This window comes from Suricata suricatta, chromosome 5, assembly GCF_006229205.1.
Source record: "Suricata suricatta isolate VVHF042 chromosome 5, meerkat_22Aug2017_6uvM2_HiC, whole genome shotgun sequence".
NCBI classification, from domain to species: domain Eukaryota; kingdom Metazoa; phylum Chordata; class Mammalia; order Carnivora; family Herpestidae; genus Suricata; species Suricata suricatta.
Genome location: NC_043704.1, coordinates 53,006,510 through 53,019,732, shown reverse-complemented (window position 1 = coordinate 53,019,732; position 13,223 = coordinate 53,006,510). Strand labels below are relative to the sequence as shown.

At 37.2% G+C, this 13,223-nt stretch overlaps 1 protein-coding gene across 8 annotated transcripts in view; it reads left to right on the top strand.

Annotated features, from left to right (window-relative positions):
* Nucleotides 1-13,223, top strand: part of CBLB (Cbl proto-oncogene B) — a 213,007-nt gene that overhangs the window by 173,811 nt on the left and 25,973 nt on the right. For 5 of the 8 annotated variants that reach the window (XM_029939225.1, XM_029939223.1, XM_029939224.1 and 2 more), the window contains 4 exons: nt 1,437-1,583; nt 4,940-5,037; nt 5,153-5,284; nt 7,937-8,077. In XM_029939225.1, the coding sequence (XP_029795085.1) occupies nt 1,437-1,583; nt 4,940-5,037; nt 5,153-5,284; nt 7,937-8,077 (518 nt within the window). The remainder of the gene's footprint in view (nt 1-1,436; nt 1,584-4,939; nt 5,038-5,152; nt 5,285-7,936; nt 8,078-13,223) is intronic. The other 3 variants (XM_029939227.1, XM_029939226.1, XM_029939228.1) reach the window with 3 other exon arrangements.

The following is a 13,223-nucleotide window of genomic DNA, read 5'->3' as shown; positions in this document are numbered from 1 at the left end:
CCTTCATTTGGAATATACCTCTTCTAAGGTTACACCATAGGAGGAGTAGTTGTTCGCTTGGGCTCTGGTCAGTGACAGCGGACTTTCTGTCGCTGTGTCACTATGCTTTCATCTCACTATAAACTGTCATTTGAATTCAGAGTTTGCTCAGACAAACAAAAATTCAAAAATCAGTATTGAAAAAGTCTTCAAAGACAGGCAAAAATACGCTTTTGAAAAATCTTGGGAGAGATTTTTCTTTAATCTTTGAACTTTCTAGAGATTCAAATACATAGTTGAAGCTTGAAAACTTCTAGGTTTTTCACAATGTCTTCTTGTAAGGGCACAAAGAAAAGCCCTTAAAAATTTTCCAGTTCTAACCAATGAGAAAAAATCTAAATGAAAAAGTTATTTCAGGCTCAGTGGCTTATATACCAAAGGACTCTTGCTCCCTCTACAGAAGGTGCTTCAAAATTGCAGTCACAAAGATGTAAAAAAATTTTTTTGTTAATGAAACAGAGGTTCGCTATGATTAACAAAAGCTTCGGTTCATAGATACCTCCAGTGTCTTGCACACTGGTTGGGTGTCCTAACATTAGGGTAGATTCGTGTGTTTCTACTTTGATATTTTTCACTTGTGTAAGCAAGAGTTAAACTCCATTAGCAACAACTGTGAAAAATAGTCATCGTGGGTTCCTTGTTTGTTTGGCTTTGTTTTATTTTGTTTATTTACTCTCATGGATGAGTAAAATGCTTGAAAAATTTCTATTGATATTAGGCCGTTCTACCATTTTCTTTCTTTTTTATTGGAGAATTGAAGCCATGAAAATAATGTACTCTACCTCAAAGACTTAATAAGTCCTCTTATTATCTACTTCTAATTGTTCGATTCGTTTTCAGTTCTTAGTTGTTGGGGGGAAAAATTAACAATCTGAATTGTACTTGAACTTCACAGGAGAAAGAATTCATTTAAGTGAACTAGATTTGTTTTCAACTGTAGGTAATAATCATAAGAGACAGAAAGTTGACCTTTTTATAAGGACTTCATTAATACATAAAACTACCATGCCTATATATTTGTCATTTTAATTTACCCATTTAAGTTAAATTGGAACAAAATGTTAATATTTTAATAGCTTTCTTTAGATAGTTTTATACGTTCTCTTTTAACTTCAAGACCTTTTTATTTAACTTGGCAGGTTTACTGGTTTTTCTTACTGTGCCATTTAAAATTATAAGTATGAAAATTCTTTTATTTCATCAATAGAGTCTTAACAAAAGATTGAAATTCCTTTCATTTGTATTTAGTAGAAGAACAGCCTTCTGATGTTACCTCGTAATTGAAAAATGAACACAAGTGACCAAGTAGCTCCTTTGATTTGAATAGATCACATCCAGCTTGCCTGCTCTGAATTGTTATGCTTAAACTAGCCTGGATCTTTTTCCCTCTCTGGTAGGTGTACTGGCCCGTTAGCAAATTCCGTTTCAGAGAAAAGCAGGGACCCAGTAGAGGAAGATGACGATGAATACAAGGTTCCTTCATCCCATCCTGTTTCCCTGAATTCACAACCATCTCATTGCCATAACGTAAAACCTCCTCTTAGGTAAGCACGTGGGCAGCTTTTTATCATCTCACATTTTCATAAACATTATCATGTGTGGTATTTGTTTTTAGGGAACTAAACCACAGCTACTTAAATCCTTGATTTCTTGCTCAAAGCCTCCTCTTCTTATATTACAGAAAGTGTTCTGTACTCCTTTCATAGAAAACTAAACAATGCAGATTTCTGATTAATCAGGAAGTCACTTGGCTAAACTAATTTACTGGTAAATCTAATGGAACATTTTGCTACCCCTATCCCCCCAGAACAAATTATAATCTAATAAAACTTTGCTATATATTATGTATAGTGGTGATTAATTCATGAATTTTCAATATGCTATTTTCCCATGTATTTTATCAGTTCTAAGCACATACCTCATGAAGAAAAATCAGTGCTCAGAAACTAAAGTATTACCTTTCTTAGAAGTTTTTATGATGTAAAGACAAGTATAATTTATATTCATTTCCCTTCTTGCTATGCTGCCTACCTCTATTCATCGTACCCTGAAGAAGTTAAAAAAAAATAACTCAAAAGTATTTCCTTTAACTGTTTTTTTAATCAGGTACTATTTTACTTTTCCTTAGATCGAATAAGAATGTGAGGAATAGGGTTTTCTTTTTTCTTCTTCTTGCCAGTTGTTTGTTCTCATCATAATGGAGACAACCTTGGGCTTTGAAGTGGTAGCCCCACTGAGGTATATTACAGTTATTAACACTGGGTGGTGTATACTGAAACATTTGTTTGTTTTTAAGTAGGGTGATTCTGCACTTGTATAACTGATTTGGTAATCTGTAATCTAATATTATTTTTTTTCCTCATCACACTTACATGAGGTGCTCAAGAAGTCAAATCTCAGTTTTAAAACTCATTTCCTTTGTGTGACGGCATCCCTGGAGCTATGCTTGGCACACAGCGCGGGGTTGGACTGCGGCTGCTGGTGCAGCCTTTCTGCCTTCCAGCACCTCTGGACTAAGGATAGGACGATACTGAACGCTCTAGCCATCTATATTCTCTTTGTGTGCCCTTTCCATTTTAAGGTCAAGTCCATCATCGGAAACCATTCTATGAGCGGAGTGTTTCCTTCTTTACAGATGAAAAATCTAAATAAAATTTTTAGTGCCTTTCTTAGAATCTCACACCGAGGTGAAAAGCAATACTTGGAAAAGAGAAGCAGATCTTCATTTTAACCAGAGATCTGTCTACATGAGTGAACCTGGTTAAAATTTTCAACACTCTACAGAATTCTTAACCAGGATTATTAACAATCTGCAGTCTAGGGCTTCGTATTTCAAAAGAAGAACCATTGCATTTCTTGCTAATTACTGGTGTTTAAGACATTTGTTGATAAAATAGTATCCTTGAGAGGATAAATAACTGAGAGGCAATTTGTTATTTCGGAAGAACCAAATGTCTACTATTCTTATTAGAGGAAAGTTATTCCTTCACATCAAACACAAATTGGCACAATTTTTAGTCTCTCTGGCTCTTACAAATGTATAGTAGTTTTTAAAGACTGAAATAAGATGAGCTTTTTTGGTCTCCTTGGGATTTCATTGTTTTTCATTGCTGAAGAAGTGAGAGGTATAATTTAAATGCTTTAAATTTTAATTGTCACATCATATCAGATGAGATTTTTTGTGGCATACCTCCCAAATCCTGCAAATAAGTTTGAATTATGACTGCCATTACCATCTTTCTCTTGTTATAGAGAAGTAATAAATGTTGATTATCCCTAAGCTTAACAGGAGTGAATTTTTTATTTTGTTCTTGAAAGCCAATGGATGAGTATCTTCTTCTGTCCTCCACAGAGCACTCTTTAACTTAAACACTTCCTTTCCTAATATGTTTTCCCCACTTTGGAACATCAGAAAAAATAAATTGTCAATATGTGGAAAAAGTTAAACAGTAGATGAATAATTCAATTCAGTTTTGGTAAAAATCCATCATTATTATAAAAATTCAATACATAATAACTATTTTAAAATGAACCATCTCTGGCCCCTGAAACAGATGTGGCCACCAGAGAGAATGGAAATGAATTTCAGATGAAGCCTTCTTGCAATAACTGTTTAATATCCTCTATCTCCTCCATTATGTATGTACTTTTACTTTGCCCCCAGGATTCAGAGTAAATCAGAGAAACGGAAAATGTAAACTTAGCTTCTATAGCTTTTTGTGAACAGAATAACTTGGTGAGCAGAGTTCATTGTTACACAGCTGTATTCTGAAGACAAAGTGTATCTGTACTTTCTCTTTTTACCATCTTCTCAGGCCCCAGTTTTGTCCATTTATGTTCATCGTATGATTACCAAAAAGTATTAATACCAACACCAAAAATACTGTTTTAGTAAGTATTATCCTGTATGGACACCCAGATTAAAATGCTTGCTGTGTACCCAAGGCCTTTGCTACAGTCATTTTTCTACAGTTATCAGAAAGGTCGGGGTTGTGTTCATAGCAGTAGTGAAATAATAACCTTAGGTCTTTGAATATGCCTCTCAAATAATGAAATTACATGACATTTAATAATTCTTCTTTGATGGGCTCTAGTTTACTATAAGGAAAGCTTAAATTACAGAAATAAAAATATGTTAAATAGGATCAATAAATAATAAAGTCATTAGCACTATTACATATATATTTTTTTTCTTTTTGGCCTTACTACATTTTTTCTTCAAAAACTTGACAAGGTGTTATTGAACTCATCCAAAACAATGTGTTAATTTCACGGATGTGTTTAGGAAATGAGCAATTTTTGTGGTGCTTGTATTTCTTATTTCATTTAAAAAAAGATTATTTGTCTTTTTCTAATTTTCTTTCTCTGCAAAAATAGTTGAGTAAGAATATCTGGACAGGGGTGCCCTGGTGGCTCATTGGTTAAGTGTCTGACTCTTGATTTTGGCTCAGGTCATGATCTCAGTCATGAGATCAAGCCCTGGCTCGGGCTCGGGCTCGGGCTCGGGCTCTGCTCTGGACGTGGTGCCTAAGATTCTCTCTCTCCCTCTGCCCCACCTGCCTGTGTGCTCACAGGTGCATGCACACTCTCTCTCTCTCCCTCTGCCCCACCTGCCTGTGTGCTCACAGGTGCATGCACACTCTCTCTCTCTCCCTCTGCCCACCTCCCTGTGTGTTCACAGGTGCATGCACACTATCTCTCTCTCTCTTTTAAAACAAAAATCTAGAAAACAAAAAAGAATATCTGGATAATATTTCTTATACTTTTTCCAGAAAAGGAAATTACATATTTTCAAACTTTAGCGTATGAGCATGGTTGCTAGTTCCTGTCACCCCTCCAAATTACTTCTAAATGGAAAGTAATCTTCCTTATGACTGTTGTTCTTTGATCTCTGCGTTAGGTCCTGTGATAATGGTCATTGTATATTGAATGGAACACATGGTACATCTTCAGAGATGAAGAAATCAAACATCCCTGAATTAGGCATATATTTAAAGGGTATGTATAAAACCTGTTCTCTTTGTGTTCTACATCTTAATAGTCAGAATTTAAAGGCAAAATTCCATGCCGTTGTTGTACTGAAAATACATTAAGGTTTTGTGTTATCCTCTAGGAGATGTTTTTGATTCAGCCTCTGATCCAGTGCCATTCCCACCTGCCAGGCCGCCAACTCGGGACAATCCAAAGCATGGTTCTTCACTCAACAGGACGCCCTCTGATTATGATCTTCTCATCCCTCCATTAGGTTGAAACCTTTAAAAATTTTTCACATAAGCCACCTTGCCTCTTCTTTCAGTTAATACCTGAATGAATTAACAGAATTCAGAGTTCAGTGTAACACAGACTTGCAAGGTTATGAATATGTCTGAAGTAGAATGGATTCTCTGGGTAGTGGTGGCTCTTAAATTCATGTAACCATTATTCCACGTACATGACTGAAGCAATGGTGTGCATAACTGGCCGTCTATCTGGGTGTTACCAAGCTGTCTCTTCATGTGCTAAATGCAGTCTTACAAACCTATGAGGGCACCATTCCTTCCCTAAGCCTTCGTGTTCTAGATTTGAAGCGTTCTTCTGAGATTTTCTTTAAGTACAATTCTTACTGAATGTGTACTTACTCTTTCTTTCAGGATAACATGACCCAGTTTACTTACTTAGCTAATTACATTTTGGAAACTTACATATTTTATTGTAGAGAACTGAGAAATGGATTCTGTCATAGAATCATTGCAACTACACAATCCAAGGAATCTCAATTTCTTTGGTTCAAATTTTAATATGAAGTACACTAGTTTGTGTGTGTGTGTGTATGTGTGTACCTCTGTGAAAGTACACATGTGTGTATGGTAAAGTTTGCTGGTGCTGGTATCTGTATTTAGTTCATTAATTCTAAGTTGGAACCTTCTCCCCAAATTTTTAGAGGAAGATAGTTAAAATCTCCACATACCTAAGGCTTCACAAGTCACCATAAAATAATGTATGATGAAAGTCCATTTATAAGCTAATCTGAACTGATTATTATTGTGAAATGAGTCTTCTGATTTTTTTTTCTACAAACTCCATCAACTAGTGTTTCTAGTTATCGAACAGCAGGTTCACTTATAAGCTTATCTGAATTGATTATTCTTGTGAAATAACACTGATTTTTTTCCACAAACCCCATCAACCAGTGTTTCTAGTTACATAATAGCAGTCTCTTTTGCTTCTGTTCTTTCTGTAGCTTCATTCTCACCTACATGAATTATAAACAACTGCCAACTTCTTTACCTTCAGTTTTTTTCTCCCTCCCACTTCTTCCTGTATGCTGGTTCTTGACCTGCTTGATGACCTAGATCAAGCATTGTCCAATAGAACTTTATGTAGTGATGAATGTATATATTCACATGTGTGACTGTGGATGGAACTGAATTTGAATTTAAATTAAATAGCCATATGTGGATGGTGACTACCACATTGGACAGTGCAGATCAGTGTTCCCGCCTGTCTTTATAACTCAGCCTTCCTCTAGCTCTTATGTACATTTCATGCTATATGTATACTATTTATTTTATTATGTTCAGTCTGTCAAGAAGATACCATCCTAGCATTTGATGAATAAATGGTTTTGAAGCTCTGATACCCCAGGCCTTCCTCTTCTTGGTAACACCTTGCTGAATGCCACTTTCTACATTTCCCTTCCCTCTTGCAACGTGTAGCTCTCTCTGTGGGGCCTGTGGTACTTTCACCTGTGAATCCTACCTCTGTGAATTTTTCTTAGATCTCCTGTGACTCTAATCTCCTTGGATCAGGTCCTTGTGATTTTGATCTGCATAGTTACCCATGTGCCTAGCATGGGACCTGACATTTAGGGGCTTAAAAAAAAAAGGGTTTGAATGAATAAGATAATGAAGGTAGCAAATAGCAAAGGGCTGGAATGATAGCAAAGCCCTCTCCCTCCACCCCCACACCTTCAAATATTTTAAGTTAGATATTTGTGATCATTAGAGAACATTTGAATATTTTTTGCAAGACAAGTTAGATGAATGGAAAAACCATTTTTCTTTAAAAAACAACTTTGGCTTAAGTCAATAAATTTAAATACATGCAGTTTTATTACTGGAACATTCACAGAGTATTTGAGATTACTCATAAAAATACATACTTTGCAATTTTATTGTTTTAAGAATCAAGGTAAGGGAAAATATGAATAGAATAGTAAGATGTGGCAGGGGAAAAGTAAGTAGACATAAAAGCATACTGCAATATTCTGTAGTTACTAAAGCTGGGAAATATGCAAATATAAGTAGTTTGGGGACCACAGAAGATAGTTCTATATTTATCTTTTCCTTTTTAGAAATACCTGATAAGTAGACAAATATATGCCCGTACTGTCAGTGCATTTTCTGTATTTTAACAATGAAATATATGGAACATTAGTCTAAATGAATTAAAACCCAGAATAAACTTTTAAAAGATAATCTGTTCTGTAACATTAAGTTTTTTGTACATGGTGTGACTTTCTCATCAGAGGCTGTGAACTCTTATTGTTACATAAAAAATTCTGTTTTTGATGGTATGACCTATAATAATTTTTAGTCCTAACTTCCCGTGTCTTAATATTATAAAGTTACAAGTAGATAATAAGCTTTTTCATAACCTGCAGTGCTGCTTTATAGCAGAAAGGCCTGGGTGGTAGAAAAGTCTGCACATGTACATGTGTGCTTGTGTGCCTGGGTTTCTCTCCAAACGCTCCCAGAAGATAATTAGCTTTCATTATCAAAGTTGGTAAACTGCTAGATAAACCCTGCAGGTGAAGTTCTTTATGAGCAGCAAGAGAAAATCAATCATTGCTTTGGCCTGACGCTGTGTTTTCATTAATGAGGTTTTGCTGTTGATAATGACCTTTCTTTAAATGCAGGTGAAGATGCTTTCGATGCCCTGCCCCCAGCCCTCCCACCTCCCCCACCTCCTGCAAGGCACAGCCTCATCGAACACTCAAAACCTCCCGGCTCCAGTAGCCGGCCATCCTCAGGACAAGACCTTTTCCTCCTTCCTTCAGGTAAGAGCGAAAAGCCAAAGAAAACTTTTTTCTTAAAGTAAGAATATTTCTAAGATCATACTGTCAAATAAGCATCAGTGATTTATTGGCTTCTAGCTCCCTAGCAGAAAATTCTGGGTAGAGAAAACGGGAAATTGGGTAGGTTTGCTTGTCAATTGGTTGATTTAATGCAAAGGATTCCACAAGTGACAAAAGCGATAGGCATCATAGATGCTATGGAGCTCCTCCAGCCCACGTAACACCCTTATGTCACATAAGGCATCCCCGAGAACCAGAAGGGCTCTGTGACTGGCTAGTAGCAATGAGGACAGAATTTAGACTCTCCTGATTCTGAGTACAGTATATTTTTTCTTTTTTTTTTAATGTTTATTTATTTTTGAGACAGAGCGAGAACGTGAGTAGAGGGGAACAGAGAGAGGGAGATACAGAATCCGAAGCAGGCTCCCGGCTCCCGGCTCTGGACTGACAGCTCACAGGGCCTGAACCCACAAACAAACTCACTACTATAAGACCATGACCTGAGCTGGAGTCGGCCACTTAACCAACTGAGCCACCCAGGTGTATGATTACAGCATTAGTAAAGAAGTTTTTCTGAAATATCTACATTGTGTTACCATCATTATTTTTAATGTCTCAATATATCTACTCAAATTATTGTTTTTCAAGGAAAAATTAATGCATAGCATTTTTTTAAAACCTTTCAAGTGAAGAATAGAAATAAAAATAAAGAGACGTAATAAACCATCTGCTTCATTAGTCAGAACTGTCAGGAAAAAATAATCAGTTGCAGTGAATCTGCTGATATTAACTGTTCCAGTCTTTCATGTTGGTGAGACTGATCTGTGTTCGTAAGCATTTATCTCAATTTAGTTTGGATAAACATAGGGTAAAAATCTTCTTTTTTAATGATTTTTATATTACATAAATCATTAAAAGATCTTAATAAGTGGGGCACCTGGGAAGCTTAGCTGGTTAAGTGTCTGACTTTTGATTTCTGCTCAGGTAATGATCTCACTGTGAGTTTGGGCCCAGTGTCAGGCTCTGCGCTGAGAGCATGGTGCCTGCTTGAGATTTTCTCTCTGTCTCTCCCTCTGTCTCCCTCTGTCTCTCTCTCTTTCTCAAAATAAATAAACTTTAAAAAGTTTTTTTTTTTGGGGGCGCCTGGGTGGCTCAGTCAGTTCAGTGTCCAACTTCAGCTCAGGGCATGATCTCATGGTTCGTAGGTTCGAGCCCCGCATCAGGCTCTGTGCTGACAACTCAGAGCCTGGAGCCTGCTTCAGATTCTGTGTCTCCTTCTCTCTCTGACCCTCCACTGCTCACATACTCTCTCTGTCTCAAAAATAAAAACATTAAATTTTTTTTTAAGTTTTTTTTAAATGTTTATTTTTTAAATGAGAGAGAGAGAGTGCAAGTGGGGAAGAGGCAAAAAGAGGGAGACACAGAATTCAAAGCAGGCTCCAGGCTCTGAGCTGTCAGCATAGAGCCCGACGCGGGGCTTGAACTCAAGAACAGCGAGATCATGACCTGAGCCAATGTCAGATGCTTAACTGACTGAGCCATCCAGGCGGCCCCTAAAAACAGTTTTTAATAAATGCTCCATTTGTGCTTTGGCTGCCTCTGTGCCTCAGTGAAAACTTGGGGATTTTAACTATTATCATTCACTTTTAGCACTCCTGTTTCTAGGTTTTTCTTTTCCACTTAGTTTGATAACTTAGAAAGTTTGAGGCCATTTATGGATAAGACTGACAAATTATACACCTATAACTTAGAATATGTAGCTTCAGCTTCTAAAAGTAGTCTATTTTTAAGGAGTAATTTTGAGTTTACTTTTTCATCAGTAAATACTGATTGAATTGTTTTCTGTGTCACCCACTCTGTTGGACGCCTCCCTGCTTTCCTGGCATTAATTCACTGGATACTGCTAATCAAAGAGTGAAAACCCATATGCCTTCTAATCCAGGCAGAGAGCATGGATAACCATGAGACTCCTATTCATTCTTACATCATAAACACTGATAACATTTGCTACTTTTTACTTATTGTATATGTGGACTTGAACGTAAAGAAAAAATCACTGTAAATCTTAACTTTTTTCTAAGGCTATCTTCTGCATAGTCTCTGGTCAGATTCCTATAATGTATCTATTGCCTTTTATATATGTGATTTAAGCCCTAGTAGGTAAAAGCCAATGTAGTGCCTTCTTTTAAAATTAAGTCAAGCTTTCCAAGAGTTGGAAGAGAACATTTTACACAAATACAGACTTCTGCTTGTTTTTAATCAAGAGTTATTTGTAAAATGTTTGAGTTCTTTACCATAGTTTAATTTTTCATGGTGTCTTATGTAAAGAACTTCATTAAAATGCTCTCAATATTACTAAAAACATTACAAAATGAAAATGCCCCTATTAGTCAATGAAAGAAAAGTTGTATGGATGGTTTCTTTCATATAGAGTACTGCTTGTTTTTGATTTAGCTTGGCTGCCAGGCCTCTCGGCAGTAGTCCCCCTTAACCCGTGGTGTGAGGCTAGCATGGGGCCAGGGCCGTGTTAGTTGAACTTGGGGTTGTCATTCTGGACCTTCTTTTATACGTGGAGGTTTTCTAAGTCCACTCTCAATAATGTTGGCATCCCTTGCTACTAAGTACTTCTTAAAAAAAAAAAAAGTATTTTTTTTTCCTTTTTCAGCCTTTCATATCATTAACATGACAAACATCTAGTCTGTTGCCAGACTGTTGCTAGATACTTTATGAGATCCATTGAGACCACTGTTTTTATTCAATTTTATTTATTTTTTTATTAAAGCCTAATTAACATACAGTGTTAGTTTCAGTTGTACATTATCGATTCAGTGATTCTATACACTGCTCCCCACAATAAGTGTGGTCCCCATCTGTCACCATACAGTGTCATTACACTATTATTGACTATTTTCCCTATGCTGTACTTTTAGTTTGTGATTTGTTTTATACCTGGAAGTTTATATCCTCTTACTCTCCTTTAACCTCATATGTTAGCTCTCTTCTTTTTCAAAAGAAACACCTTAATTCTTCTTACATAACAATAGAATAGAATATGTAGGTTTCTTTTCACTCATAAATAAGTATTTGAGTATTATTTTACAAATTATTTAACACTATATATCTAAAGTATAAGACTTTTTACCTTTCTTGACTCTTCTTTCATTGAATTTTATTATAGAATACTGTATAAATGTTAAATGAAAGGTTGACTCAGTAGTTCTAGAACCATAAGAGGTAAATAGAGGTGATTGTTAACGTTAAACAGACTATGAGCATTGTACTGCTATTGTTTTCATTATTGTTCAGTCTTCAGAATTTTAGTCCAGCATAACCTTTACAGGCCTGATTGAGATTTGGTTTCCTTGATGACATCATTATCCCTAATTAAAGACAAAGGATAGATGTCTTTAAAAAAAAACTTGGATTTCCTCATGACGTATTAAATACCTAATCAGACCTCCGTCTCTACTCCCTGCCTTCCGTGCCCTGCACACTGGAGTCAGGTCCACCCTTCCAGCCTTATAAGCCCACTCACTTCTCTGTAACCAGTTTTCAAACTGCAAGGTCCTGCGTTTCTGCAGAGGAGCCTTGGGGTTCCTGTAGGAAGCTGGGGGGAAGCAAAGCAGGGGCACAGCTCTGCTGCGTCTTTGTCTGTCTTCTGTCTTCAGCCTTCGTGCAAGATTTCTTTCGGCAAATAGTAATGCCCACTGCTGTGCATGGACATCCATTCTGGACAGGCTATAGTCTTCACAAAACCTCAAGAATCCTCAAAAAAAGCCTTATACTTTGTTAGCATATATGTGCTTTTGTTCCAGTCACAAAGAGGCACTTCTTTTGTGCTGGTGGGTTGAAAGAGGCACCCTCCTTCCACTCTGTGCCAGGGCCGGTGTTCCAGGAACAAAGCCCAGGCTGTGGTGAACTCTGCTCATTCCCATAACTGCATGTCTTTTGTGCAGTGCACAAAATACACAACACATCTTGCGGCCCTTATCCAACCTTCCTTTTACTATTTTTCTAACCTGGATTTCTTTTGAAGTCCTTACCCAATCTTAAAGTCACAATTCAACTCTAAAAGCCAGCAAATTTGACTTTCTTACGGTCAAATGAAAGTTTTCCATTTGGATCCAGAAATGCAATTTCATAAGTAAAATAGAATATTTGGATCATTAGCCAGTTATCGAAGGGGACTTAGGTGATTTTGTTAACTATGACCTTTATGAAACACTATCTGTCATGATGTGACTACCGAGGGACCTCATGCCATTTGAGGGTTGCATCCACAGAGTTGAGATCGGAGGGGTGAGGTGAGGTCCTCCCCATGCTCAGTTGGCATGGGACCGCTGTGGTGACGGCTGAAGGACTGATGGGCTAGAGCAGCGATTGGTTCTCAAATTGTAGTCTTCAGACCAGCACCATCAGTGTCACCAGGAAACTTGTTTAAAAATGTTGGTTTAATGTTGGTTTATTTTTGAGAGAGAGAAATAGCACAAATCAGGGAGAAGCAGACAGGAGGCACAGAATCCAAAGCAGGCTTCAGGCTCTGAGCTGTCAGCACAGAGCCCAACACAAGCTCGAATTGAACTCGTGAGCTGTGAGATCTTGACCTGAACTGAATGAAATGGGAGCTTAACCCACTGAGCCACCTAGGCTCCCATGAGGCAGGGGAACTTGTCTAAAATCAAAATTCTTAGACTCCACAGAGGACTACCTAAATCAGAAACTCTGGGGATAGGGCCCAGCCTCTGTGTTGTCACGAGCCTTCTGGGGGACTGTGAGGCATGCTCAGTTTTGAGAAAATCTGAACTGGGGTCTTCCTGGGGGAAGGCAGCCAGGGTGCTGAAGGGAATTTATACCTGATCACAGAAAAAACTATAGTAGAATAGAGGAACTGCAACATTTACCAGGAGAGATGACCTTGGATATATATAGGAATTGTATTTCATTACAATATTTGGGAAAGAAGGGTTAGCTTTCCCCAGGTCTCCTCCCCAGGCAGACCAGAGAAGAATAACTCAGAATGAAATTTCATCATAATTTCCTAAATTCTTAAGGAATTTTAAAAACATTTTTAAAGAATTATTTTATCTCAGAGAGGTAGTGAGTTCTCTGATATTGAAGGATTTAATCA